Here is a 27,491-nt window from a genome sequence, read left to right as displayed (position 1 = left end):
AAGGGGGACAAGATGGGGAATGCGGAAGAAACCTTTTGGTTTTGCACTGCTCTGAATAATCACAATGCAAGCCCAAAGGACAGCCCTGAGCATGCTGCTACATGTTCCCCGTTCTCCACCACATGCTTTCCTTGGTTAATTCCAGGCACAGGCAGAGTTCACCTCACCCACCACCTTTTACCTCTTGCCTTCAGCTGGGCCTTGAGTGGGCAGAAGATAAATTGATTTTGCTATAAACTGATCCTGGTAAGCTGTATTAACCAAAAAGGGTAACTATGGCAAATGTGTCAGCAGCACTTTCCAGAGCCCAGAGAGCTGCAACAACTCTTGACTTCAGCAGGCAATTCCAACAAATCTGAAGGATCATAACCTTGTCAGGATAAAGTAAAAGCGAACTGGAGCAGGCTTATTTTGTAGCTTCAGACTGCCCAGGAAGCCAGCCGCATCCTGGGCTGCATCAAAAGGAGCGTGTCCAGCAGGTTGAGGGAGGTGATTCTCGCCTTCTATCCTGCCCTGAGACCACCCCTCCCCTCCGCAGTCCTGCGTCCAGCTCTGGAGCAACAACACAAGAGGGACATGGAGCTGTTGGAGCGAGTCCAGAGAAGGCTATGAAAATGTTCAGAGGGCTGAAACACCTCTGCTCTGGAGGCAAGCTGAGAGAGCTGGGCTTGTTCATCCTGGAGATGAGAAAGCTCTGGGGAGACCTTCTAACAGTCTTCCCTAAAAGGGACCTACAAGAAATCTGGAGAGAACTTTTTACAAGGGCATGTAGCGACAGGACAAGGGGGAATGGTTTTAAACTGAAAGAGGGTAAATTTAGGTTAGATATGAGGAAGAAATTCTTTACTATGAAGGTGGTGAGGTGCTGGCACTGGATACCTAGAGATGCTGTGGCTGCCCCATCCCTGGCAGTGTTGGATGGGGCTTGGAGCAACCCATCTAGTGGAAGGCATTTGGAACTGGATGACCTTTAAGTTCCCTTCCACCTCTAACCATTCTAGGATTCTATGACTGAAAGGATATCTAAATTAGTCTCCAATAATCTGTATATCACATATGGTTTAGGTCTATTTTTATCCCCCATTCATTCCTTGAATAGGGCCCCCTCCTCCATCACTTTATAACCCTGACAATTAAGGAGAAGCACGACCCCGATGAGGCCACAGAGCAAGCCACCTACCTCTGCCCCCTCGTCCGTCAGAGCAGCGCTCAGGTGGGTGCTCTGCAGCAGCTCAAAGAGGTCGGTGCTGGGTTTTCTCTTCCCCTCAGACACAGGACTGCCTGCAACCTGTGCATCCGAGTGGGTGACCGTCTCCTCCGTGGGCGACGCCTGCTGCGATGCCCATGGCCAGTCCTCTCCCACTGGCTTCACTGAAGAGTTCCTGCTTTTCATGGACATCACAGACCTGGAGAAGCTCTCGGGGGAGCAGTTCGAGAACACCTGAGTACTCACATAAGTCGTTTCTTCTTCTGTAACAGTCTCCACCTCCAGCATGTCGGGCACAGACACACTGAGGCGTCGGTCCAAGGAGCGGACCTTCCTCTCCACCATCTTGCTAGACCTCTTCTTTGTCTTCTTCACGCTCAGGTTTCGCAGGAATGGTCTGGTTTTCTGTTTCAGGGATCCCCAGACAGATGATTTATCCAAGTCCATTGCTGCAAGGGAAAGCTCGGCTATGCGTGGTTCTGAGTTACCGGCTGGGCTTAAACCACGACGCTCCTGCATGGAACGGCTTCAACAATTCCCAGGGGGACTAAAAGGAACGTAGGAAGAAGGCAAGTCAATCATAAAAGTGAACAGCAGCCAAAGATTATGATTCATGTTGTCTCATCTTGAAACTTTCAGTCATTTTTCTAAACACTTACAACAAAGCACACCGCATTAGTAAGTGCTTCCAAATACAATCTCGATCTGGTGGGTAGGCTTGATTATCTAGGTGGAAAACAGCAGGAACAAGCATTTAATCCTACACTAAAATGCAACGTCTGCCCACTGCTTTATGATTGCTAATAGGAAATGTTATATTTCTTCTTCTGCCAAGTCCCAGTTAGAGAAAGTTTTGAGATTTATCCAATTTGAAATCGTTTCTGTACAAAACTTACCGGTGGGAGTGAAATCACGATAATGCTAGCACATGAAAAATGCTGTCAGAGCTGGTACTGTAATTTCTGCTGATGTTTTTCCAGCCTGTGTAGGGAATTGGGGGCTATTTCCTAGGCTACATGGATTCTTACACACTGTGTTAGTGGACAACCATGGCAAAACCAGCTCCACAAACTTAAGTGGCTGAGACTGAAGAGGGCACATACAGCATGAGAAACCCAACTGAGTCCCCAAAACACTCCCTTATGTTAACCCACTGCCAGTGAAAGTTGCCACAGCAGAATTAGTGTTCCTCACAAAGAAGGTAAATGAGAGGATATGAGGAGAAAAATGGATGGGTCACAGATTTTGAAACCTCTTGGTGGACTCGCCTTTGAGTTGGTTCACACTGAGCATATTTACAGTAGGAAGAGACAAGAAGAGCCAAAACAAAATCACCTACTGTATCTGCATTGTAAGAGAGCAGTCAAATGGACCCCTCTGTGCAGAGGAATATCCTCACAGACAGCGTCTTTCGCAGTTAACAGCAGAGAAACCATCCTTATTCTGTGAAGCAGAGATAGTCAAATCATTATCAAAACTCATTGAGAAAAAAAGCTGATGGAACCTGTAGATTTACTCCTTTACAGTTCCAAAGACATGCATACAGTGGTTAGAGTATATACCTATGGCCTTAGAAATGCATACCCATTAACTACATGACTGCCGCTTCCAAAACTCAGTGTATTTACATTCTAACATTTGCATCATTGACCAAAAATGACTTATTCCAGAGTTTTCCTGATCACTAGAGAACACATCAGAATAGGCAACAGAAATACATCTGCTGCACAAATCCAGACAGAGAAATCACTGTCTGCTTTCAAAGAAAGCTCTTACATTAATTAATTTGAATGAAGTTGTATGGCCAGATACTTATTTAAATAATTTTATGACTAACCCCACTATACTTGCAGAGTGTTCAGGCATCTACAAAAAAATGCTTTAACTGTATTACTATGTAATTAAAGCTGCACAGTCTTCCCCCTATTTATATTGATATATGAGTAATAACAGCATCATTATACTCCATAATAAAATTAATATGCCTTAATGGTACTACATGCATTCACAAGGCAGTAACAGATTTTGCCCAAGTAGGAAGCAGTGCTAGTGTAGATACATCAGCTTAACACAGTATCTTCACCTCTTATCTCCAGAATTCAGTCCCAGTATCAAGGAACACATGGACAAACTGAAATTGTTTTTTTCACCCCTACATCATCACTAAGAAGCAAAAGCAATTTTCTGAGCTTCACAGAGAGAGAAACAAAGGCATGGTGGGGCTTTCTTTTCTTGCTGTGAAAGTACAAGATTAATCAGATTTACAGAGTGAAGTACAAGATGAGCAGATTTACAGAGGGGGAGAAAGGAGATAAATGCCACCCCTACCACATTTAACTGGAAGAGATGCAGGGATGCCCGTGTTGGAGCAGCATGCGATACCTGCACAAGCTCAGCAGAGACACGGCTGAATTTGCTCTCATCTGCCTGTGGCTTTCACTTAGGCTTTTCCCTCTTTAAACAAAAGCTTGACAAGGCAGCCACAGGCTTCCTTGGAAGCACTGCATCCCATGGCAATAACAGATATTATGAGGCTAAACACATTTGCACAAAACATTATGAAACGCACTGCTGGGACTCATTTAAACAACTCATCTCCTGCCAGTGCTCTCCGCTTTGCTCGCCTACATACACAGAAACACACTGAAGCGAAGACATTGTAAATAAAGGCAGGGCAGCGCTCAGCATCCACTTCCCTAGGCTCTTACTGCTTCCTATTCCCTTCCTGTTATTCTCTACCTGTCTCATTTTGACAACCCACTGCTGTTTTTATTTTGTTTACTTCGAGATTTTGTTTCCTAGCAGTGGGCTTATTCCTGTAGGTTTTCCCAGTTACTTTCCCCAAGTTGAATGTTTTTCCCAGTTTCATGCCCTCCGCTGCTGAATAGAAATGGCTATGCAGCAAGGATGATGCAAGGTACCATATTGTGTATCTAAGACCCACTTGCACTGAACCCAGAATAGCAGTGTACGACTCCAGTTACCTAGTAGCTCCCACACTGGGAAAACACAGAGGTGATGTTTACTGCATAAGCAGCAGCGGATTGCCTGGACTGAGGCCACAGAAAAGGCAAGCTCATCCCTGAACTGCCGAGGAGTTTGGGCATACTCCACCTTATACCCACACTCCTGCTGCAGGAGTAAATATTGTATTTACAAATTAATCCAAATGATGGTTATAACACACAAATAACAGTACACAATCTGTTCCGATCTGAGAAAAGGGTGAATACAGTCTGAAGGGCAAATGCATCAGTCATCCATACAGTGACACTTTTTTTTCACTTCACTAGTTCAAGCAGGAAAAAAAACATCCCCGCCATGACCAGAGACCTATTCCCCAAAGAGATCACTGGAAGATCAGGAATGGGACCACCTTCCTTCCCCAGCGCAGTGCTGGAGCCAGGAGTGGCAGGCTTCACGGATACCCCCATGCTATATCAGAACGTATTCACACACACAACTGTTTTTTCTTCCTACATCACTTTTTCCTTTACTTTTCCATACTGCACATCATCAATAGAAACACATAATTTTCAAGAAGTTCTTCCTTGCTTATAAAAAGCATGTTCTCTGTACCAACATGTTGTTCACATACTCCTTATCCTTCATAGGCCAGCAGCTTTCCCTCTTCCTTCCACAGCCTCAGAAGTTTGGTGCCAACCATATTGCCAAATATTCCCTACGCAACCAGAGGGGAAAGCATACGTGGCCAAATTCTTGGTCTAAGTTTGGCCTCTCTATTCTTTCCCCACATCAATGGCACATTGTACCAAAAATCTGCAAGCAGTAATCAAAGAGAAACATTTCCTGTTACCCATCTTAACTTTGTTGGTTTTAATTTCATTGAATGACTTCTTGTTCTTATGTAAGGAAAGGAAAAGTTCTTTTCAGCCTATCTTCTTCAGCCTTCTCTTTAATATACTGCTACATCTCAAATGCTCAGAAGAATCCATGTAGTTTAATCTCTTCTTTCAGGGAGACCACTTCTGATTGCACTTGCCATTTTTATTGTATGCTTTTCTTTTGCTGTTTCCTCCTCTTTTGGGGGCAAGAAGGAAAGCATTAGTGACAAAAAAGGTGGTCACAGCTCACATCTGACTGATACAACAAATATTTCTAGCATTTTATCCTCCTTTAAGTATATTCTAATTATGGTCCTTGGGACTTTTTTTAATGTGCTTTGGTTTCTGTCACTCTAAGTCTCTAAGCTCTCCTTTAAGCTGTTCTAATATTTAGAGCTAAGTGATTTTTTTAGGTGTTATAACAGGTGGCTATAAGTGATATTTCAAACACCACTGAAAGCCTAGAGAAACCATTCTGTAAATCTACTTCACTTACTGTCTTGTCAGGAAGCCAGGAAAGCCACAAGTGAGAAATACTACAAGATACTCTGAAAACATTATGAAAGTACCCAATGTAACTAAACTAGCAAACAAAACCAAATTGATTTACACACTGGAAATTATGGAATATGTTGTCTTTCTTCACTAAGTGACCATAAGCACCCAGCAGTGCACGATGCTCACTGAAGCACCCTCCAAAGCCAGTGAGTAGATAAAAATGAAACTGAGAGTACCACCGCCCCTACTATAACCTTCATTAAGTCTAGTAATTATTGTACTCTATTTGCTTACCTAATGAAGGTGAAAACATTGGGTCAGTTCACATGCCACCCGTCTTTGCAATGCCTCATTCATGTTTTCAGCTACAACTAAAGAGTAGCCAACATTTGAATCCATTGTAGCTGAAATTACTAACAGGCATTAGAGGCTGTTAGGAAGATGCTCCTCACTTGCACAGGCTCAAACTGGAAGGAACTAATGAAAACTCCCTCACTGCAAAACCTCTATTGATTCTGGCTGCTCTGGCATAGGATGGTCACCCCAATCTCTGCCTGACTGGCACAGACTCACTTAAGCTGAAAACCTAACGCATGAAATATTATACAAGCCATAAACAAGGCTAATTACACTTCTGCTATGCAGCACAGTATTTGGCTATTGAAAGTTCTAATAAGAGTATAATACTTTTGATTTATAATTTCTGAATTCAGTGTGCTAAAAAACACTGACATCAAGAAGGAGATAAGGGAATGGAAGAAAGGCGTGGGATCCTCTTTTTGCACCCTTCTTTCAACTTTTTGCTATAAACTCCATTGTCTGGCTCTAGGAGTCATAAATCAAATCATTTCTCATATCAGGAAAATAGCTCTCAGCTGAGTAACAGCTGTATGTGCTGGGCGGTTATTTCTGTAACAGATAATACCAAATTCTGCAGGTTTTTCTCATCACTGTGTCTAGAACACAGTCAAATATAAAACATTACTAATGAGTATAGTTACTTTAGAAAAAGAAACCTACACTACCTTCTTTGCAATAGCTTATGATATCTGGAAATACAGTAGCTTTATGATAAGCATCAACAGCCACATTGATAAGACACTGTCATTCAAACAAAGTAACCCTTTGTTCAGAGTTACTATTTTATCCTGGAGGACTCCAAACCCAGCACCAACCACACTCATATATGATATTTAAAACATGTAAAAGAAAAGAGTACTTTACCAGGGGCAGGATGTTCCTTGGATTATCAACACCTTCAAGTGTTGCAGAAGCAAGCCCAAAACGAAAGGCTGCCCTAGGTGGGCCTGAAACCATTCCTCTCTAGGTCTGATCACAGAAGCTAAGAAGGATGCTGAATTAGATACATACATCACAACACTGAGAAACTAAGACACCTTTTCTTCCTGCAGCTGAGTCTTATAGCATATGGTAAATACCTGAACTTCAATTTGATAAGGCACCAGAAAAAGTCTGATTTCAATCTGATGCTGCATAGGCTAATTACCCTGGGGAAATCAGCACTACAATTATTTTTAGTACTAGCAAGCATCAAAGGGAGCACACTGTTGAAGTGTAGCTGAAGTCTTCATTGCATCGGTTACTTGCTGCAAAAGTGGGGTTATGTCTTGGCCAGCTTCCACATCTTGCCACTGTGTTTGAGCTCCAGCTTCCCTGTAGGGCTTCAAATGATGCCAGTGAGTTGATACAGATCCTGCTTTTATGCTGCCCTATTGTTAGACTCATTTGCAAAGTGCAGTAGGATGCTAAACTTAAAGTAAAAACTTGACCTGTTGCTGTCAGCCAATGTAGTACAACTGCTTCATAACAGTTTTATATGCTTCAATGGAAATAAGTAGGCCCAATAAAGCAGCCTTATTTTCTTGATGTAAGCTGAAAGAAACCTACAGTCCTTGCAGAAGATCACTGAAACTATCCAGGGTAAATACAACGCTTAAGAAAAGCCTGCTTATTACATGCAGATAATACAGGCATCTTAAGACAGACTGTTGTTTTGTTGGGGTTTTTCAAGGCTTTGGGTTTGTTGTTTTGGGGCAGGGAGGTGGTTAAGAGACCCCTTGGTTATTAGGCTCTGGGCTTTCTGATCCCACACTTGGCTTTCATTTTTTTTAATGTGACAAGCTCCATCTTTCACAAACACACAAAATGAGCACGTCTTCCTCCACTTATCACACAAGAGAGGAGCAGAGATGCTCGAACTCCTTAGAGACTTTTGCACAATCTGGAGAGCTTTTTTCTCAAGGTTTATGAGCAGACAGTAACTGTGAGAAGCAACAGAACGATCAGCTGCTACAAGCACCTTAAAATAGCATCTGATAGTGAAAGTTACCAAAAAAAAAAACCAACCAACCCTGCACCTGCCTCCAGCTTATAAAAGTGTTGCTTTTGTTTTGTTTCTGTCTGTTCTAAACCAAAAGAAAACTGATGAGTATGGGGGAAATGGAGGAGGAAGTGTTTGGGTGTATCTTTACAAAAGATATTTCACAAGTTTCTTCCACTCTTTCAGCTTCTTTCAAAATACTGTAGCTTGCAATCATACCTCTGCAAGCCAGAAGGCCCCTTCAATCTTTTCAATCTAATTCATGGCACCGCACCAAGCTGGTACAATTAAATGTGATCTTTACAGCGCAAACACCATCTGAGCATCCAACGTCTCTGGGGACACCTATGCATGAAGATCTGCTTCCTGCAGCCCTGTGCCACAGGGGACGAGGTGCACATCAAACCAGACTCCAAGAAAGATCCTGGAGTGACAGATCCTGCCCCTGGAAGGCACAGTGCCATGTGCTGAGACCACACTAATAATCAGGATGCTGCTTCACCACTGGCTAGGTTTGTTTTATAACTTGCCTTATTGCTCCCAGTCAGTTCAGGTGATCCCTTGTAAAGGCAGTACCTAGAGCAGAGCACCTCCAGGAGCAAGGGAACAGGAAAAGCAGATGAGCAGATAGGGGAAGAAGAGTTGTAGGTACAAGCAGCGTAAGAGTGAGATAAGGAAAGCTCTAAAATAAATAGAGAAATGAGAGGTTTATCAGGGCTCACATGAGGAGCAACACAAGATCGGGAGAAATCAGGCAAAGTGTTGCAGGACCTGGTGCCCATCGAGAGAAGCTCCAGTGAAACCCTGCAGCCTCCTTCCTCCTCACTCTCTCCTTCAAGCCTGTGCTCATCTCTTTTATAACAAAAGGTATATTTTTATAACAAGAGGTGCACAGAAATAGACCATCCCATTTCATAACTCTCAGGGAAAACAAACCTAGGAAGGAAACTGGAGACTCATTTCCACTGGAGGCCAAATGAGCCAGTGCCTTTTACTAGCACTTAAGTCACATATTTAAATAAAAGAAGTTAATGTTTATTATGCAAATTACTTGAGTGTGAGCCAGCAATGCTCCCTAAATAGCTTCTATTACTGTCACACTACTTATCAAAACTCAGTGGTTACATAGGAAAGATCTATTAAAAGCTCTGCATGGTTCTTTATTTAACAAAGATTTATCAAAGTGGCCTAAACAGAACACTTTTGGTCCACAGAAACGGCCTGATGAAACTTGAACAGGACAAAAGCTCGTGGTAAGCATGCTGATGCAGTTTGCCCTCTTTCCTTCCTTACTAGAGCACGTTCCTCTTCCAAACAGCAATGTGGCACGTGCCAGGGCCAGAGATCACAGTTAAAGCTGGACACACAGGAGAGTTGAGATTACTCTGAATCTGTATTGACCTGTGTGATTAAATGTCCTTTCACGTTTAACATCTCAGCACGGTTTGGGTATCTCCGGAGATAAAATGAACCAGTGCTTTTACAGTCTCCTAATTCACAATGGCAGGAGACTGAAGGCAACTGCCCTTAAAGAAAATAGAGGTTTGGTGTGTTGTAGCGTATCACTGAATGAGAGAATTGCACCAGTAATAATCATCATTTTCTGCAAGAACCACAAGTTACCTTACAGAAAATCACTGCACTTGGATATCTGGGGTTGTGCATCACCACTGAGAAAGCTGAAAGGAGGACTGGAAAACCCACATATGAATAAAGCCCTTTGGAAGCTCTTGGTGAAGCCAAATGTTTGAGGGTTTCAGTGCCATCTCCTGCACTATCACACACAGTTTGCACCCAGTTAACAGCACAGAGACCACAACCACAAGTGAAATTGAAAGCCTGTGAGAAGCACAGGGGACTTCAATTGAAGAGTAAAACAAATATTTAGCATTCAAAGCAGTCATCAGATCCTCAGCCTTACTCATAGCCACAATGAATCTGTGCCTGACCTCCAGGCTGTAACTGGTAAACAAGTGTTTATTTGTGGAGAGAAAACAAAAACCCCTCATTGTCACTGGTGTGTTTTTCTAGGGATATATTGCTGGAAGACACACAGCATTTCTCCAGTCTCAAGAAATCGACTATGTGCAGAACTATTGCATACATGTTACAAGCACAATAACTTAAAGACAAAGCTCACCCACATAATTCTATTTCAAAATACATGAACATTTTAGCGGACTTCATGGATCCTCAGCTACTCTAAATCCAGTAACAAAGTTGCTCTAAATTCTGCTACAGAAAGGGGGGAAGCAATTTTAAGAGGAATTTTAACCTTCAGTAATAAGCTATGCTTTTACAGATGACAGTAGCTTAGGTAATAAGACTAGGCCTACATTACTAGGACTACATTATATGGCTAACTTCATAAAGTTAAGCAGCAAAACACTAGTTTGATAATAAACAACATCAAAAAGGTACATACAAACTAGTCACTAACACCAAGAAAGCATCTCTTGTTTAAGCCTTGCTTCTGGGTAAAATAAATGCCAAAACTTCCATTAGCAAGATTGTTCTACACAGAAAAGCAACCAATGCATCAACACACCCTTCTCCTGCACTAAAGGAGCTTCACCCTCCTTATTCATAGTTGTGATTCTGGTGAAAAAAACTGAATCCTGGACAATAATGTAGTACTTTACATATAAAGAAACCAATGCACGCAACTAAAAACAAACACACTGCTCCCCTGAACTCACAACAGTAAAATGTTCAGCACATAAATGGCTTCATAAACCTGAAGACTTCTTTAAACTTTTCTTTTTCCCAATTGGAGAGACTAAAATTTATGCCAGCACACATCTCTAAATGCCAGTCATTTGCCACAGTACAGAACCAGCTTTGAGGTTTATCTTTTCATACACCCTTTGAGTTTTCAGCCTCCTGGCACTAGAAATACTCACCTTGTCTCTGCGTTCCGTTAGAGCATTATTTTCCCATTGACAAGAGCAGATAAAGCTGGCAAATTGAACTTATGCTCATTGGCAATCACACTTTGGCATTTCCTGAGTCTTAACACTGGGGGTTTGGTTTGCTAAAACTGAAGCCCCTAAATATCGACATCATTTAAAGAAAACCACAGACTATTAATCCAGTAACTAATTTAAGTTTGAATAAAATGGTCAAAAATTAAATATAAGAATTTGCTACAATGTATGAAGTGAGCTGTTGTAGATTTTACCTGCAGAAGTTCAGAGAACCTCACCTCTATAATAAAGCCTGGTTTTGTTACTTCTGGTGCGTTCCTGGAATGCAATCAGAAAAGCTCCCCAAACCAGAAACACTGGCATAGCTGAGCTAGTATCATGCTTCTTACTTGTGCTTGATGAAGCAATTCAAAATTCACTTTCATTTCTTCTAAGATATTTGATTTATATGATAAACATGCTCTGTAGCTTTCATTTTGCACACCTTCGTCTTCATTGCAGTTACAAGCAACTATTATGTAGGAATTAGGCTCACTGGCATTACACTGGTGTTCCAGTCACTTATTTCCTCCTGTTTTCTGTTTCTAACCCAGAATTTTCCAAAATACTGTGTCCTCTCTGGGCCTCAGTAAGGGCTTCTTTGATATAATGCTGTTCTAACCACATGCCTTACCAGTGACTGTCAGACATCAGGCCCTAGGAACATGGACCTTTGTTATCACCCAGTATAACCATCATCACATTGCATAAAACAGTTGCTGGAGCTGTTGCCCCTAAGTCAGGGCTAGGGGGGGACATCATACAGCAGTGTCTGATGCCTGTCTCACTGCACCACAACACATTAACCATTTACACACCCCCTTAATGCATTTTGGAAGAGGGAGGAAGGAAACACCCCACACTTTGAGGAACACTGTTATGGACCAGCAATTCCTGGCAGAACTTGCATGCATCCTTAAGAGCGTTATTTATTCCCACTGTACACCATCAAATAATGGGGTGCTCACCTTTCATGTTGAGGTTTGGGTGTCTCATGACAACAGAAAAGTATTTTTAACAGAATTTAAAGAGATTCTCCATTTAGAGCCTGAGTTTGCTGGATTTTATCCCATTTCAGTTGCATCAGTCTCAAGAACACGCATCCTAGGTCCAAACAGAGCTAGTGAAAGCGTCATGCTACATCCAGGTCGTGGACCCAAGATGTTAACATCTGTCAAAATCAAACTGTTTTATTGGGGAAAACTGCACACACATTACAGAGTCCTTAAAAAACACTGTAATCCTGATTCATCGAGGGTAAATTTGCCTTAAGTAGGGTGGGATAAAGTTTGGTAAACTTTAAGTACCTTCCCTTAAGGATATCTGTATCTCCCTGCTCATGCTGCCCAACCACAGTGGCTGCTCATTTGTATACTGCTACCCACAGTGGGGGTTTTTGGTTTTAACCCTCCTTTATCCATACAAAGCTCCAGGCAAGGCAGTTTAGAGCAGCTCAAACTGATCACTACACTTGCCATTACTATGCCCCATTCATGTAGTCTCAAAAGTTAATGACTAAATTACAACCACTTAGCCCCTAATTAACAAACAAAAGGTAGATTTTATTAATCGTGGATGTTAAATTCTGACGAATACTAACTAAAAGGCATTTTAATTCAGCTGTCATTATTATAGAATCATAGACTGGTTTGGGTTGGAAAGAACCTTAAGATCATCTAGTTCCAACCTCCCCTGCCATGGGCAGGGATGGCTCACACTAGACCATGTTGCCTAAGGCTGGTTTAGTTCATGGATTAAAATCACACAGAGCTCAGACCAAAACTTTTGCAAGGTGTCAATAAAAACCTTTAAAGATACAGTAATATCTAGTAATGTTTTTGAACGGATTTAAGAGCTACCCACATTCCAGTTACCTGTGTCTACCAGATACGGCCAAGTGTCCTAAAACAAACTGCTTGCAGCCAGATAAATAGGTTTGGAAGTTTTCTGATTTGAAAAACTTTTACACCTATGTAGATGAATCCTCGACCTTTTTCAGCTTTTATTTGCTCAGTATTAAAGGCCAGACAGTATTACTTAGCAAAAAAAATAAAAATCTATGAGGTAACCATGTGTGGTTGATTTTGAACCAGAACACTTCCTGAACTGGAGGAAACGGGCTGCGTTTCAAAACACAAACGTCTTCCCTGAGCTTGTCATGAGGTTTTACGTGTCATAGCTTTACAAACCTGAACAAAATTCAGTCATTTATACATTAAAAAAAAAGGTACTATCACCATTACCACTGTCTGAATTTGGGTGGGGGGCACCCATTATAACCACAATCAAAAATAGCAGGATTTCTACAGAATCCACTAAAATATGTAACTGGAATTAGATGTTTGCACTCAAACAGAAAAACAAGACAAAACAAAACTCTACAGTTGTTTCCAAGTACAAGAAACTGGGAACAAAGCCTGCTATTGAATGAGCATTAATTATTTGCCGTTTGGTTCTGCAGATGTTTCCCATGAGGGAAGACAGCAAAAAAACATTCCACTTGAAACCCAGGGAAGCAGCGACAAGGAGCTGAGTTATGTTACTGCATCCATTTGGATATTTTTAATTTAACTTGTAAAAAATGTTAGGATTCATAGGATTTTATTTTAAGGGGAACTTGCATCCAATAAAATTTCAAAGATCTGAGCTCCATAATCCCTTCTCACTTAAACCCAAATGCTTTAAAAATAACCCACAGCCATGATAATATGATCTAAGAGAGTCTACCCCATCCTTGCTGACAGCTCCAGATCATTGCCACGTCCACATCAATGGCAACAAATACATTAGTATGGCCACCTCATTTGCATCCATCTACATTAAGAGATTATCAAACAATATAGGTTATATAGACCCTGTCCTGGCTAGAGCTTACTTCTAGAGCAGGGCTTATCTATTCAGTAGCAAAGAATGAAAGCACACCCACAAATCCTGAAAATACAAGAGCTGCTTCTGCTCCTTAATTTCTGGTATCAAACGGAGCCAGAAATCTTTCATTTCCAAATTAGCTCTTATCTCTGATCTTAAGAGAGCAAAGCCATACAATTCCAAGAATTTTGAAAACAATGAAGTCTGACCAAACCTAAAGTTTCCAGTAAAGCAAAATTTACTTTTGAAAATGTAGTTCCTAGGAATGGGCAACAGGAAGAAATGTCAAGGGTACAAGTACTTTCCAGAAAGGAAGGATATGAATAAGATATCCCTTTTTTTTCCCCCATCCCAAAAGGCAAACAAAACAAAGATCTCAAAACCCACATTGCTTGTATTTTAGCAAGTTGTTTTTGTGGGAAAGTGGAAACAAGCTAGTGAAGGAGCATCTGTGTAAATACATAAGAAACAGGCATCCACCGCAGCAGGCAGAAAAGTCACCCTGTAGGTCACTTAGCTCCAACTCTCACCATACACCAACCATAAACCAGAGGCAAACAATAAAGCTAAGTAGTTTTAACTAAGGACCACCAGAAAGTGTTATCCAAAGGCTTTCCTCCGAGTCTCGTGCATCCTATGTATCCATACAAGGAACCTCTCTGGTCCTCTCTAGACACCTACACAACCAAACTGGAAACATTCCAGCTCCAATTCCACAAGCAGCCTTGAAGACTCCCAGCTCAAGGGTCCTTACACAAGGAACAGCTGAAGTCAATGGGAAAGTGAGGATGCACACAATTCATCACCATCAGCCCTGACGCAGGTTTAACAGGAGGTGGTGTAAGCATCAAAACCAAAGGTTAAAACAATGCCTACAGGTCGGGAGATTGCTTATGTGAAGCTAACAAAGAAGAAATAAACTTCCTTAAAAAAAAGCAGTATACAGTTAAGAAAGCAGAAATCAAACCCAAAATCTTAACATCCTCCAGATTTTCACACAATAATCCAATTATTTCACCAGTGATAAAGTAACAAAAGCTTTGCAGCAGCTGTGTAGCCTTGAAATATGTCAGCTCAATCTGTGCTCTTAACAGATGGTTACAAATAGGCAGTTAATCAAAACTTAAGGAAACACAGTGCTAATCACATTATTTACTGCAGGTTTTCCCACAAGTGTGAAAACTGAAGTTATATCTAACATTGACCTGTTCTGGACAAAGCAGCAGTCATGTGAGAAAAACTCATCCAAATTTTCATCACGTATATCATGTAATTGGACTGCATCACTCCAAATAGCGATTTAGCCCATTAAGCTGCCTCTAACTCTGACCAAAAGCAGATGCTAGAAGAATATAAAGTCAGGAAATAATCACGATTCTACCTGCAAAATAATCTCCTGGCTTCCAGCAATCTGGGATTTAGGGACTGCTTCACTAGAAATTGTACCTGCATCTTCGTGATTATCATCCTAGCATACCTTTTCTCTACTAACTTGCCTAACAACTTCTAAAATTCATAGGCAACAGAAAGACACTGCAGTAGTGAGTTCCACAGATAAATTGTGCTTCTGTGAAACAGTATCTCCTTTTATTGATAAGTAACCTTATTAAAAAAATCATCTATGTTAGCTCATTTATTCTCACCCCTTTAAAATTTGGAGTTATTTGAAATTATGAATAATGGTTCTATATTTACTCCGTATCATTCAGATTTTGCCTACTTCTGCCTTATCCTCTCTAATAATTCCTTTTAATTGAAAATCACAGATCATTCAAGGAGCCTGGTTACTGCTATGCCATCCAAACAACTGAACTGCCACACAAAGCAGGCATATAATATCTTGGGGGGGGGGGGGGGGGGGGGCAGAGCTGAGATAAGTGAATTGTCTGAATACACCATTGTGCCTTACTATGGTACCAAAGATCCAGGAAAAGATGGAGAACATCTAACACAAGGTCTCCATTAACAAGGCTTCCTTATTACCGATCCCTAAACTAGACCAAAACCTCCTGCCCACACAACAATCACCCCACTCTGTGGCAATGCTGGTGAACCTGTAGTTACACCCAAACTAATTTCAGGAGAGAAATTGCCAAGCACATAATAAGGCGATCGATCATTTGATAAAACACAGGACACTAATCTCAGTTTCTCTTATCATTTCCAGTCTTCATTAGGACCCTCACGCATAAGGCAATGGGGAATACAGAAAGAAAGCCTTTAGACACAAATGACCTAAATATGAATATTCCTTCTGCTTCTATGATTTGATTTGATAGCATCAACAGCTTAAAAAATAGAGGTGCACTCAGGTGCAGCGGTTATGCCAATACTCAATTTCAAATCAAAGTTCAAGGCACTCAGGCTTCTAACATCCTCACAATCCTGCAAGGACCAATTTAGTCTTGAGAAACAGCCCCTGGGACCCAGGGAACATCTCACTGCTTAACACTGGTAGGAAGAGATTGAGGAAAAATGTTCCTTTTGCTTATAAACAAGCTTCTGTGCAAGCGTGTGTTATCTAGTAAATACAACTGGAAGTAAAATGGGAATGTGGGAAGGGTGCCAATGTAAATCCTCCAAATCTGAGGAAATTGGGAGCAATTTTCCACTCAAGGATGGAAAAGGCGTGGAGGAAATGCAGAGCATATTTAGCATGTTTTCCTCTCCTCTGCTAAGGTAGAGTTTCCCTCTCTCCCACGCCAGCAGACTGCTGCCCAGGCAGAAGGACCACAGCCAGCATGGAGATGATGAGAGACCCCATCTCTCTGCTCCTTGGCAGACTGAAATTCAAAGCCCAGCCCTTAAATTAGTTCATGGTATAGAAATAAGTGACCAAAACGCATAAAACCTGAGGGTCTCCTAAAAAACTGACAGCACAAGCTGTTGCTTATGTCATAGAATCATAGCATGGTTAGGGTTGGAAAGGATCTTAAGATCATCTAGTTCCAATCCCCCTGCCATGGGCAGGGACACCTCACACTAAACCATGTCACCCAAGGCTCTGTCCAACCTGGCCTTGAACACCACCAGGGATGGAGCATTCACAATTTCCCTGGGCGACCCATCCCAGTGCCTCACCACCCTCACAGTAAAGAACTTCTTTATATCCAATCTGAACTTCCCCTGTTTAAGTTCTAACCCGTTACCCCTTGTCCTATCACTACAGTCCCTAATGAAGAGTCCCTCCCTAGCATCCCTATAGGCCCCCTTCAGATACTGGAAGGTTGCTATGAGGTCTCCACGCAGCCTTCTCTTCTCCAGGCTGAACAGCCCCAACTTTCTCAGCCTGTCTTCATACATGTCCCACATGAAGTTCACAGCCAGTGGTGAAAATCTCATGGCAACCTTCAGCTATCAATAAGAAATTAGTGTTAGAGATAAGAAGGGCAAATCAGCACAATGCAGACTAAAGCAGCAGCTGCAGACACTTAATACTGCCTGAAAATCAAAGCAGGAAGAACTGAGAAGTTTCTGAAGTGAGATTTATCCCTCATCCCAAACCTACCCCTGCCACACACACAGCCCCAACACCAGCTCCATCACAGGCAGCCCCAAATCCCAGTGAACTTCAACATACAAAGCACAACTGCTGCTCTCCTCAGGAGCATTTCTTGCCTAAGCAGGTACATTTTTGAATAGCTATCTGTTCAGGTAAGAGGAATTTCATCAGTGCAGTTAGTTTGAAAGCTGCTGCTTGTATTATTAAATGCAAAAGCCACTGGAAAAAAACAACCTGCAGTTAAGTTGAGCCAGTTTATGGTATAATTACCTCAAAGGACATGATAAGCAATGCTTCTAGTCCTCTTACTGTCTTATGCACTGGCCTTGCACCCACTGTCAGTGACAGCTGTACCCCTCTTCCTGCCCTTGTTTCTTAATCAACACCTTGAATACACAAAACTACAAACTATTCTGTAGCTTCTCCAATATAATCAAAGTTTAAAACTTCTTAACAGCACAAAATTTACCAGTCCTATGAAAAAAAAATGAAGTGCCAAAAAATTTATTACATGAAATTCATTTCCTCTCTGTGACATTTTGTTCTTCACACATCAACTGCAAAATGAAAGTACACCTACTGAATCATCTTCAGACTACATCATATTAAAGTCTATTTGCTTTACGATATGCTGTTTTGTGATGTTATTGAACAGCAGCAAGACAGCAAACAAGATTATCACTCAAATACACTTGTTCATTCTGACAGCTAGATATACCCACTGAACAGTCTAATCTCCTGAGAATGAACCAAAATCACTGTAAAATACATGACAAATTCTACAGCTTAACCACGGAAAATTAATACAAAATTATCCAGGTGAGAATTTCTACTTTCTTAATGCCACGTAGTAGTAATTCAGCTTCAAGTGTGCACTGAACAACTGCCTGTCATAAAACTAGGAGCACCAACTGGTTTCTTGCCACTTGCATAGTTATGCTATGGGAACATCACTGAAAAATTAAATATTTCTCATTAGAAGCACATGAACAGATTTATGTTTTTTTTTTAAATTATACCCTACATCTTCAAGTTCCTTCAAAGGTACCCTTAAAGCAACTTTGCTGCATTGTTGCACTTGTGTGCGTGTTTCTTCTTTGTTGTTTGCTTTCATTTTAAGGATCATTTTATTATTATTAAATATCCAATAATAAAATATTAAATATTATTATTAAATATCCAACATTCAAATAGCCTATTTCTTTAACTAAAGTCCACAACCACCCAAATCAATGTCAGTAAGCAAGTACACACAGGGATGGATCAGTTCAGGGAAAGCTGGCTGGGAAAGGAGAGGATAATTTTCTCACGTAAACAACAACAGAAACATCCACCCAAGGTCCAGGTATCCCATGCAGCATCACTAAAGCAATACACAGGGGAGCACAAAGTAACCACGAGCTTTCCACTATGAAGTTAGATCGCCAGGATAGCTGGGAAAGCATGAACAAGGGCAGCAAGTTGGCTAGCACAAAATGGGCAAAATCCACTAAGCGTCTAGGGCTGTGGTGGGTTTGGCAGTCCTGGCTAAGGTTGGACTCGATGGTCTTAAAGATCTTTTCCAATCTGATTCTTGAAAACAAAAAAAAAAAAAACAAACAAACCACCACCACCACCCCAAACATACATAAGGGGAAAAAAAAGAAACAACAAACCAAGAACATAAAAAGCATTAGCATAGATAAATTAATAAATAACCCCCACCGCCATCCAGCTGTGGTCTTTCTTCCCAAGCGGATGCACTCGGTACCCAAAGCAGCACGGCGGGACGCGCCAAGCCCCAGAGCCGCCGGTAGCCGGTGCCAGGCAGCACCGAGCACCGCGGCAAGCCCCTGCTCCCAGCCCGGCGAGGATACCCCCCCTCCCCGGGGCAGCGGGGTTACCTGCGTGCCGGGCAGAGCCGCGGGGACCCCCCAGCCGCCCATCTCCGCACGGCTCCCCTCGGCTCCCCACGCTGCTGTGAACGCGGTGCCGGGGCGGGCACGTGTTGCTGTCGCTGTCACCGCCACCACCCCCGGGGCGGTCCCGCTGCCGGCACCTCCCTGAGCGCTTCCCGCCCCGGAACCTCCTGGATTTACCGCATCCCGCCTCCCCCTCCCAGCATCCTAGTGTATTTTCTCCCCTTCGGACACCCCCCATCACCCTTGGACCACCCCATGTCCCCTCCGAGGATCACTTCCCTCGGAGCACCACCACCAGCCACCGGAAGCATCCCCAGCTCCAGCCTTCACCCTTCCCCGCATCCCCCTCCACTGTTTCCCCCTGCCAAATCCAAAAGCCCGGGGGTTTTGTCTCAAAAGCCATAGGGAAGGTGGTGGCGGAGGGCAGGGGCCCGGCAGCACTCTCCTGGGTGAGGGTGGAGGTGGAAAGTACGTAATGACTGCAGGCAAAGGGAAATAAAGTGAGCAGCAGCCCTGCCACGTAAAGGCTTTTCCTTGGCTGTGTGTCCAGGTGCCTAAAAAAGGGGCCAAGAATCACAGCTGCGTGGCTCAGGCAAAGAAACCGAGGCAGGACCAGGCAAGATGATTTGCTTACCTGGCACGTCTGCAGCTGAAACAAGGTCCCACACGTGTTTCTTCATAGGTTTGTTACAGCGTGAAAGAGCAAACGCTGCCCCGCAGCTCCTGCACCCCCAGCTTGTTTCTGAAGAACTCCAGCTCTCACGCTCCACCACACACCTTGGTTCACATCACCACTCCCACCTGTGATGTTTAACCTCGGTTGAATGTGGTATCACTGCATGAGCTGCAGAGCAATGAGACAAGAAGAAATGAAGAGCTTAGTGATGGAATTTACCTTCCATACCTATCACCCTCATCAACAGAAATTGCACGCTGTCCAAGAGCCTAGCTGACGTAGTGACACTCTCCTGTCATCTACTGAAACTTGGTGATGCAACTGTGTTACGCCATTGCAAAACAGAAGCTGACATGCACATGTGGGAAGGGTTTGTCACAGTGCAAAGAATCATTCCACTAGCCATTGAATAAGAACATGGGGAAAACATCATAAAAGCCAGTATTCATTTTGTTCAACCAAATCTGGAGAGAAAGAGTTCATGCACATGCACAGTCTCACAAGGATCCACAATATCAGGAGCAAGGAACTACAGAGAGGTAAGGTTATTGCTTTGGACACATGAGCAATTTTACAGGATCAAGGGAAAAAAAATAGCAAAGCTTTATTTTGCCTCTTGACTTAAGCATCGTGTTTGAATTATCAGATCCTGATGTCCCAGCACAGCCTCAAAAACACCGTTAAGTTACTGTGGTCAAAATTATATCAAGAAGTTTGCAGCAACTTCTAAAGTGCATATAACTCCCAAAGCTTTGCTAAATGCAGTTTTACTTAGCAGTTTCACTTAGCTCTTGCAATGAACAATTTAAGGGGAAGTTGGCAGAGAACAGGAAACTAATCACCTAAAGTGAAAACAGAGAAGAAAAACCTTGTCCTGCTAATATTGTTGCCATCCTTTCATCTAAACCAAGAAAGGTATCAGCTTCAGATAATTAGGAAAAGTTTGGAACAAGAGCATAGTCTCCAAAATACTCTGTTAGTTCTGTGATCCCAAAAAAATGTGTATCAAAAATAGTTCTGTGCATGTCTTGTCACAGACTACAGCCAAGAGAGGAAAAAATTGTAAGCATGCCCAAGGGCAATCTAATAAAGAAGACTGATGGGTTTTGGAGTAGCAAGAAAAGCAGCTTGTGCGTGTGTCTGCCAAAATGAAATGTAACAGTGCTCCTTGGTTGCAACGGGAGGAAGACAAGAGAGGCAAAAATTAAATTCTTGTACCCAACATGCAGCTAAATGAGAAGAGCTTGCTGTGAGATAGTGGCAATAGAAAGATAAATCCATTAACTGTTACATGACTGCCCAACTGTGGGGTCTGGAAAAGATTAGCCTGAGAAGTTTTCTTCTCTTGGAAATCATCACGCAACTGTATTCAATTCTGACTAAATATGAAGGTGTCTTTGGTGATAGCTGCTCCAGCTGCCTTGGAACATGCCACTTATGGGGACTACATGAGGCCTTTGTGTTTGTCCGATCAGGACCAGGTCACTGCTTATATTTGTCCTTCAACAGTTCATTTAGAAAAGGTGGGAGATCAGCACACATTCATTGTGTGCCTTGCTGGAAAAATACTAGAATGAGGGACTAGAAGGAAAATATTATGGAGAAGGTCCTGACAGAGCTGGAAAAACCTTGTTCTATAACAGCATTGGTTTCACTTGTTCACTGAGACATGCTATTGTTAAGAGATACTCAAAGAGAAGTCACATCTGGGTTCTCATTCCTGTGAAGGCTGGTGGATGTCGTGACTCAGTACTACTCAGCCCCTGTAGGCGCTTTCCTTGTTTGATCTATTCATGGTCCTCTTTCCTTTATCTGATAGATTCATAGTAAGCTAAAATGTTTTTCCCAGAACATCCAACTATAGCAAAGAAACAAGAAACAAGAACTATTGAGACCTCATCCTGTATTTATCTTATATTTGAAACAATACACCTATTTACTGGTATTTGTGTTAATTCTACATATTTTTTAAAAATACTCATACTTATTTTACTTATCTAACAAAAAGAAAAAAGAACCTTTAACAATTCCTGTGGACAGTTTACTACAGTATATAGGTATAGTACATCTGAAAAAAGCTGCTATAATACTATAAAATGGAGAGATGTCTCCATATGTACTATGGTCAGACCATTATGTACTATGTGTCTCCAGAATGTACTAAAGTCAGACCTCAAAACTGATGACATACTGGAGATATTTCTCAGCTAACCAAACATTGCCTGCTGTGTGCTGATCTTTTTTCAGAAGTGAGCATCCCTCAGACTTTCTAAAGTCAAATGGTAAAGAAAATAAATCCTCGCTGCAGAAATATAAGGGAAGTGATGGGAGAAATTAGCCCAGATTTGGTGATAGCCACTGTTAGGACAGTGGTGGGATGCTATCTGAGCCTACAGTGTCCCGAACATCAAAGCTCTTTGCTACTTCACTGCTTACCAAGAAAGGAGAAAGAGGATGATACTGGGCAGATCCTGTGGAGAATAATTTGACATCACTGGCAGGTTGAGGGGGAGAGCAGGAGGGGGATGTGACACTTTGGAAATATCACCAAAACCCTACTAAAGGCAGCAAAAGGTCAACGTAAAGCATGAGGTGAGCCAAGGCGAGGATATTGTATGAGCATATCCAATGCACCCTGAAGCCATCAAGGGCCAAGATATCATTCTGACATTAACTTGCCAAGTACAGAACTTAGGGATAAATACTAATTAAATCCCAGTGTAAAACACACCATCAAAAACCAAATGCAGAGCTAAAACCATAGCAAAGAAACATTTTAACAGGAGAAATGTAAGTGCATACATCTAAACAAGATTCCTTATTACCTTTCCAGGAATACTCACAAGGAGTCACCTTCCCTTCATGAACACAAACATTTTTCCTCCAGATTTTATTAAGGATGGCATTATCAATTCCTTTGAGGGATGAAAAGAGAAAAATATGTAATTGAGAACCAAAGTTGGCATTATCAGATCCTACACAGCTTTTGTGTGAAAGGCTCATTTTCTCATAGGGGAAAGAAAAGCTCTCTTCTCAGCAAAGAAAAAATTCAACTTTTCTCTTTTAGCCTCATTTTCCTCACGTAGTCTGACTGCTAAAAGAAAAAAAATGACTTAACCAGCCTTTACCAAAACCTGGCCAATGTGGTTCAATATGAGGCTGCTTAAGACATTACATTTAGCTGCATTCCTAATCACAGGTTCTGCTGCCTTCAGAGATGCAGCAAGTGAAGTATCAGTATCCAGCCCACCTCTCTGCACAGCCTGTTTCCAGCAGCACGTCTTCAGGGTAGTGAGGAAGAGACTTGTATGTACAGGGGCACAAGGAGTTCCAATCACAGAGGAAAACAGACCTTTCATGTATGTTAAAAAACCCTTTCCTCTTGGCTCCATGGGCAGTGTATGTAGTAAAACAAGCCTCTGAGCGCAGTAAAAATCATTTCAGTGATTCCTCCTCATGGCTCCTATCCCACCACCCGAATGTTTGAAGATCCCCTTATTGTGCCTCTGAGCAGTTCTGTTTGCACCCACCTATTCACCACCAACTTTACTGACTTGCTTAACAGAAGTTTGCTTAATAGATTGCTTTTGACATTTGTTAGCCTAGGGCACAAACCCTTCAAGTATGTAACTGATAAAGGCTTTTCAAAAACCCAAGGTGGAAGCTTGTGAGAGTTCAGTGCTGTGCTTTATTTCTTTTATTCCAAAGTTGGAGAGTTGGGTCGCAAGAGTCCTGATGACCACAGCACAGAGAATTACAAGTCTAAGAGCAGTTCATTTGCCTTGCAGCTGAGCATATGGTTTACAGGCAGAATTTGGAGCAGGACCAAGCGAGTGCTTGCTCCCCAGGTCTGTGAGCATTAAGCCATTCCCAGAACGCAAACTAAGCTAGCTGCAATGTTTAAGTCTTTCTGTGCAAATAAATGTACTCAAGATCTCAAGAGACTTAAGCATGTCAGTTAAGACATGAATGATTAGTTATGGTTTGACTCCTCACCTTCAACTGGAGCAGTTTACCCTGAAAACACACATATTTTCATCCCACTTGAAGTGATTATGATTCACCTTCTATGTTAAATGTGTTACATAGTGTTTAGAGCTGGATTCTCTACTCTGAAATGTCACTTACCGTTTTTTGTCTGAACAGTGGAAATGCCACATGGTGAAACCCGAGCTTGAATTTCAAAGAAATGAAACCATCACCACCTCAAGTTTCCTCTTCTCTCTATTTAATCACATGCCGGTGTTTGTGTGCAGTTTAACCATTTCAAGCCATTCAGCGCTGGTTACATTCTGATCGGCTGTACCTGGTGAGAATGAAGTTGAGAACTGTTTCAACCACTCCGGATTTACTAATAGGTTTCAAAAAGAGCTATTTAATCAGGCTGCATTTTGTGGCTGATCTTATAATTTAGTGTTTATGTAGTCATTTTCCTGACACACTTCATTGAGCAGCAATACAGAGGACTGTTCAGCATGCAAACAATGATCTTTAAGAACACTTGAAGATTCAGCTTCTGATTCATCCCAACAGTAGCGCCGACACATGTGCCCCTGAGAGCAGCTGACAACTAGAACAAAAATGTTCTCAGGGAGTTGAATAAGCAATTGTGTCCAATAATCTGTGAGGAATTTACCAGCATTAATCAATTAATCCTCACACATCTCAGAAGCGTTGCCATAAAAGTGACTAATATGATCTAAGGTTTTGTTTCATGTTTGGCTCAAGGCTACATAGGAAACCAGCGACAGTCAGGAATAGAATATGAAATTTTGATCCTTCCAGTAACACCAAAGCGTTTGGTAGGAAAGGAAAAGATGAGTGCCTTATTTTGGTTTGAAGCTTCTGCTTGTGCTTCTTGAAAAGGGACAGCTGGTGCCTGGAGTTCTCAGCTTCCAGCCCTGTGTTCTTACCAGAGCTGCATGGAGGCATTAGGTCCTTGAAGTAGGTGAGACTGGCACCTTCACTGCTTCCCTGTCCCTCTTTGCTGCTCAGTAGGTGCACCAGGCAATGTTGAGATCTTGCCATGGGAAAAGGAAGGAGGTCCCAGCTCCTGCTGAGCTCCAAACACAGGAGCCAGAAGTTTAAATCTCCCATACTTAACCCATTTCTGCTTTGACTCCAGCTAAACTGCTTCACACATATTCCCCATTCCTCTTTGTCAGATATAAACACTAAGCCAAAAGGTAATACAGGTTAAAACATACACTGACACAGTATTAACTACATATTAAAAACAGATCGTTGGTGTGCAGTATCCCCACTTTCTCACAAACAGATCTTCATGGGAAGAACATGCAAACACAAGCTCTATAAGTCCTGTCTGTAGAGAAAAGGGACATGAATTTAAGAGTTGTACTCCCTTCCAGACTCTAAAAAGTAAGCTATTTTTCTTTATTTTCAATTTTCAGAGAAGTGCACATTCAAGAGAGTATTTTCCTACCTTGCACGATGTCTGTTGGAACTGGCGTTTGCTCATATATTGTGGTCTGGGATAGCTGAAGGAAAAGTTACACGAGAAGTTTTTAGCATGGGAGAGTTTAACTATGTTTATTAATAATTGATAGGTAAGAAGCAAGCTTTGCATTCCTCATAATAGACTTGAATGAGGAAAAATAACTACTTGCTTTCATTTCTGCTACTGATAATATTTTTCTGTTGCAGCGCTTATCACTTAATTACAGCACAGAGATCTCATTAAACCAAAACCCAGAGTCTAAAACTGGGAGCACAGCAGACTCCATACATGTTAATAATATGTATTTCCAGTACACTGTTTAATCAGACTAACTAGAAGTGTTGACTCTGAGGGGTATTAGTCTGTCACATACTTCTAGATGATGAATGAATTATGCAATATTAAGGGTCCTGACCAGAAAAAAATCTTTACATACAGACACAGCCACAAGTCTGCTTCGAGCCTCACTTAGTGATGCTCTCCAATCATTATCCCATAGGCAAATTAGACTTCTAAAAGAAACCCTGGCCTGTGGACTCTTTAGTCTTTTAATTTCAATTAGGTTTTAATATTTAAGATGCAAAATGTCCAAAGATGAGACAAGAACTATCATAACTAAGCTTATCAAGGTTTGAGGATGACAACTTAAAGGTGACCAGTCTGCAAAGCCAGGCCAACTGTCACATAGACCCCTAGAGCCATCATACATCGACCATAAGAGTCTTGATGGGGATGTTAAAGGCTGTCGTGGTTCCTATGCCACAGACAGCTGTACTTGCCAAAGAGGTTACCAATTCCATCTGCTCACTACCACCCCATGCCAGACATTATTACACACAGATCTGTCAGCAGAGCTGCAGCTGTGAGATTTCATTAATCCTCTTCTGTCGAAATAAACCTGCACTAGCAGAACCCTATTAATTAAACTGGTTCACCTTCCTCCCTTGCCTGCTCCAGTCATGTCCTAACTAGCTCATATAGGGGCATCTCCATGGTCCCCACATCCCTCTCCTGTTTTGAGCTGGTCCAAGAGGGCTGGAGATAACTGAGTCTCTAGGAGGTACAATAAAACTCATCAAGCAAAGCAGGGTTCTTGTACTAGAGTGTGATATAATCAGAAATGTTAAAAACAAGCAAGTGCCCACAGCAGGCACCGACTGGATACATGCCAAGAGTGATCAAAGGCTGTTAACATCGCACAGCTTCTGACCCTGCTCCCAACCATTGTTCTTCCAGACAGCTATTCCTAACAGGAGAGGTACTTTGCAGAGGGGTTTGACAGTCTTCAAAGCAGATCTGTCATGCAGGCGATCTTCAGAACAGGCAAACAGGAGGGCAGGAAATTGTGTCAGAACAAGGAAATGATAAGAATAACTGCCTATTTTTGTAACTATGGATTTGTTGGTACTGGATCATTCCACTGATCCATCAATTTCCCTGCCCTGCTTCCATCAGAGGCCGGTATTTGTCAGAGCAGAGGAAAGTGGAAACCCTAGAGAAGGCATATGGTGGATTGCACAATGCTGGAAGTTAAGGAAAATTGTCCTCAGCAGCTTCAGGAATGGTTTAGTTTGCATCTGAAAGCACGATACCCAGGAGCAATTATTCTAGCTGTGTTTTTCCTGCTCCATCAATGTGCTTTGGAATATAAAGAGCAATGCTGAATTACAGTAACTGGTGAATGCCTGTTTCCCAGCAAAGCTAGTGGGCTTGGTTTCTCATTCTCTTTGTAAAACAGATCTGATAGCTTCCCAGCCTAGGAAAACCTACCAGACAAGCAAAGAAGTGAGTTTTCTCCATGAAAACGTGAAGATTTGAGGTTACTGTAGAGTGTGTTGGTGGAAGAGGCACAGGGTGGAGGCATGAAGTGCTGGGGTAAGGCCTCAGCTGCTATGATTTAAAACAGCCCCCAAGGCTGCTCTAATTTACTTTGGAGCCTTTCCTAGAACAAGGTCGAACATTTTGCAGACAGGACATGAAACAAAAGCCTTTTGCGCTGGCAAAAGTAAATGAAACAATCCCTGAGCACAAGTTGCTTAATCCCTCCTCTTTAAAAACCCAGGTGTTTTAACTGAGAGCATAAACTGAAGTGAGGCCAGGTGAAAACCCCACCTCTATGTACACAGCTATATTCCCTTTCCTATGGTTTGACAGGATCCAGCTTGAGTTTAGGTAATTAGGCCAAAAGGACAGAGCAGCACCTGATATAACAAAGATTTAAAAACTGGG

At 42.1% G+C, this 27,491-nt stretch overlaps 1 protein-coding gene across 2 annotated transcripts in view; it reads right to left on the bottom strand.

Annotated features, from left to right (window-relative positions):
• MCTP2 (multiple C2 and transmembrane domain containing 2) overlaps nt 1-19,189 on the bottom strand; it is a 123,939-nt gene extending 104,750 nt beyond the window's left edge. The window contains exons 1-3 of one of the 2 annotated variants that reach the window (XM_062631365.1): nt 19,111-19,189; nt 2,547-2,650; nt 1,181-1,754 (exon numbers count right to left, since the gene is read on the bottom strand). In XM_062631365.1, the coding sequence (XP_062487349.1) occupies nt 1,181-1,726 (546 nt within the window). In that variant the 5' untranslated portion in view covers nt 1,727-1,754; nt 2,547-2,650; nt 19,111-19,189. Of the gene's footprint in view, nt 1-1,180; nt 1,755-2,546; nt 2,651-6,774; nt 6,909-19,110 lie in introns of those variants that run through there. The other variant, XM_062631354.1, reaches the window with a different exon arrangement.
• Between the last annotated feature and the right edge of the window lie 8,302 nt (nt 19,190-27,491).

The sequence above is a fragment of the Pezoporus occidentalis genome, unplaced genomic scaffold (genome assembly GCF_034315485.1).
Source record: "Pezoporus occidentalis ecotype Australia unplaced genomic scaffold, CSIRO_AGI_Poc_V1 ctg11, whole genome shotgun sequence".
Taxonomy (NCBI): Eukaryota; Metazoa; Chordata; class Aves; order Psittaciformes; family Psittacidae; genus Pezoporus; species Pezoporus occidentalis.
The sequence above is the reverse complement of the archived record's forward strand: the minus strand, read 5'-3'. Positions and strand labels throughout refer to the sequence as shown.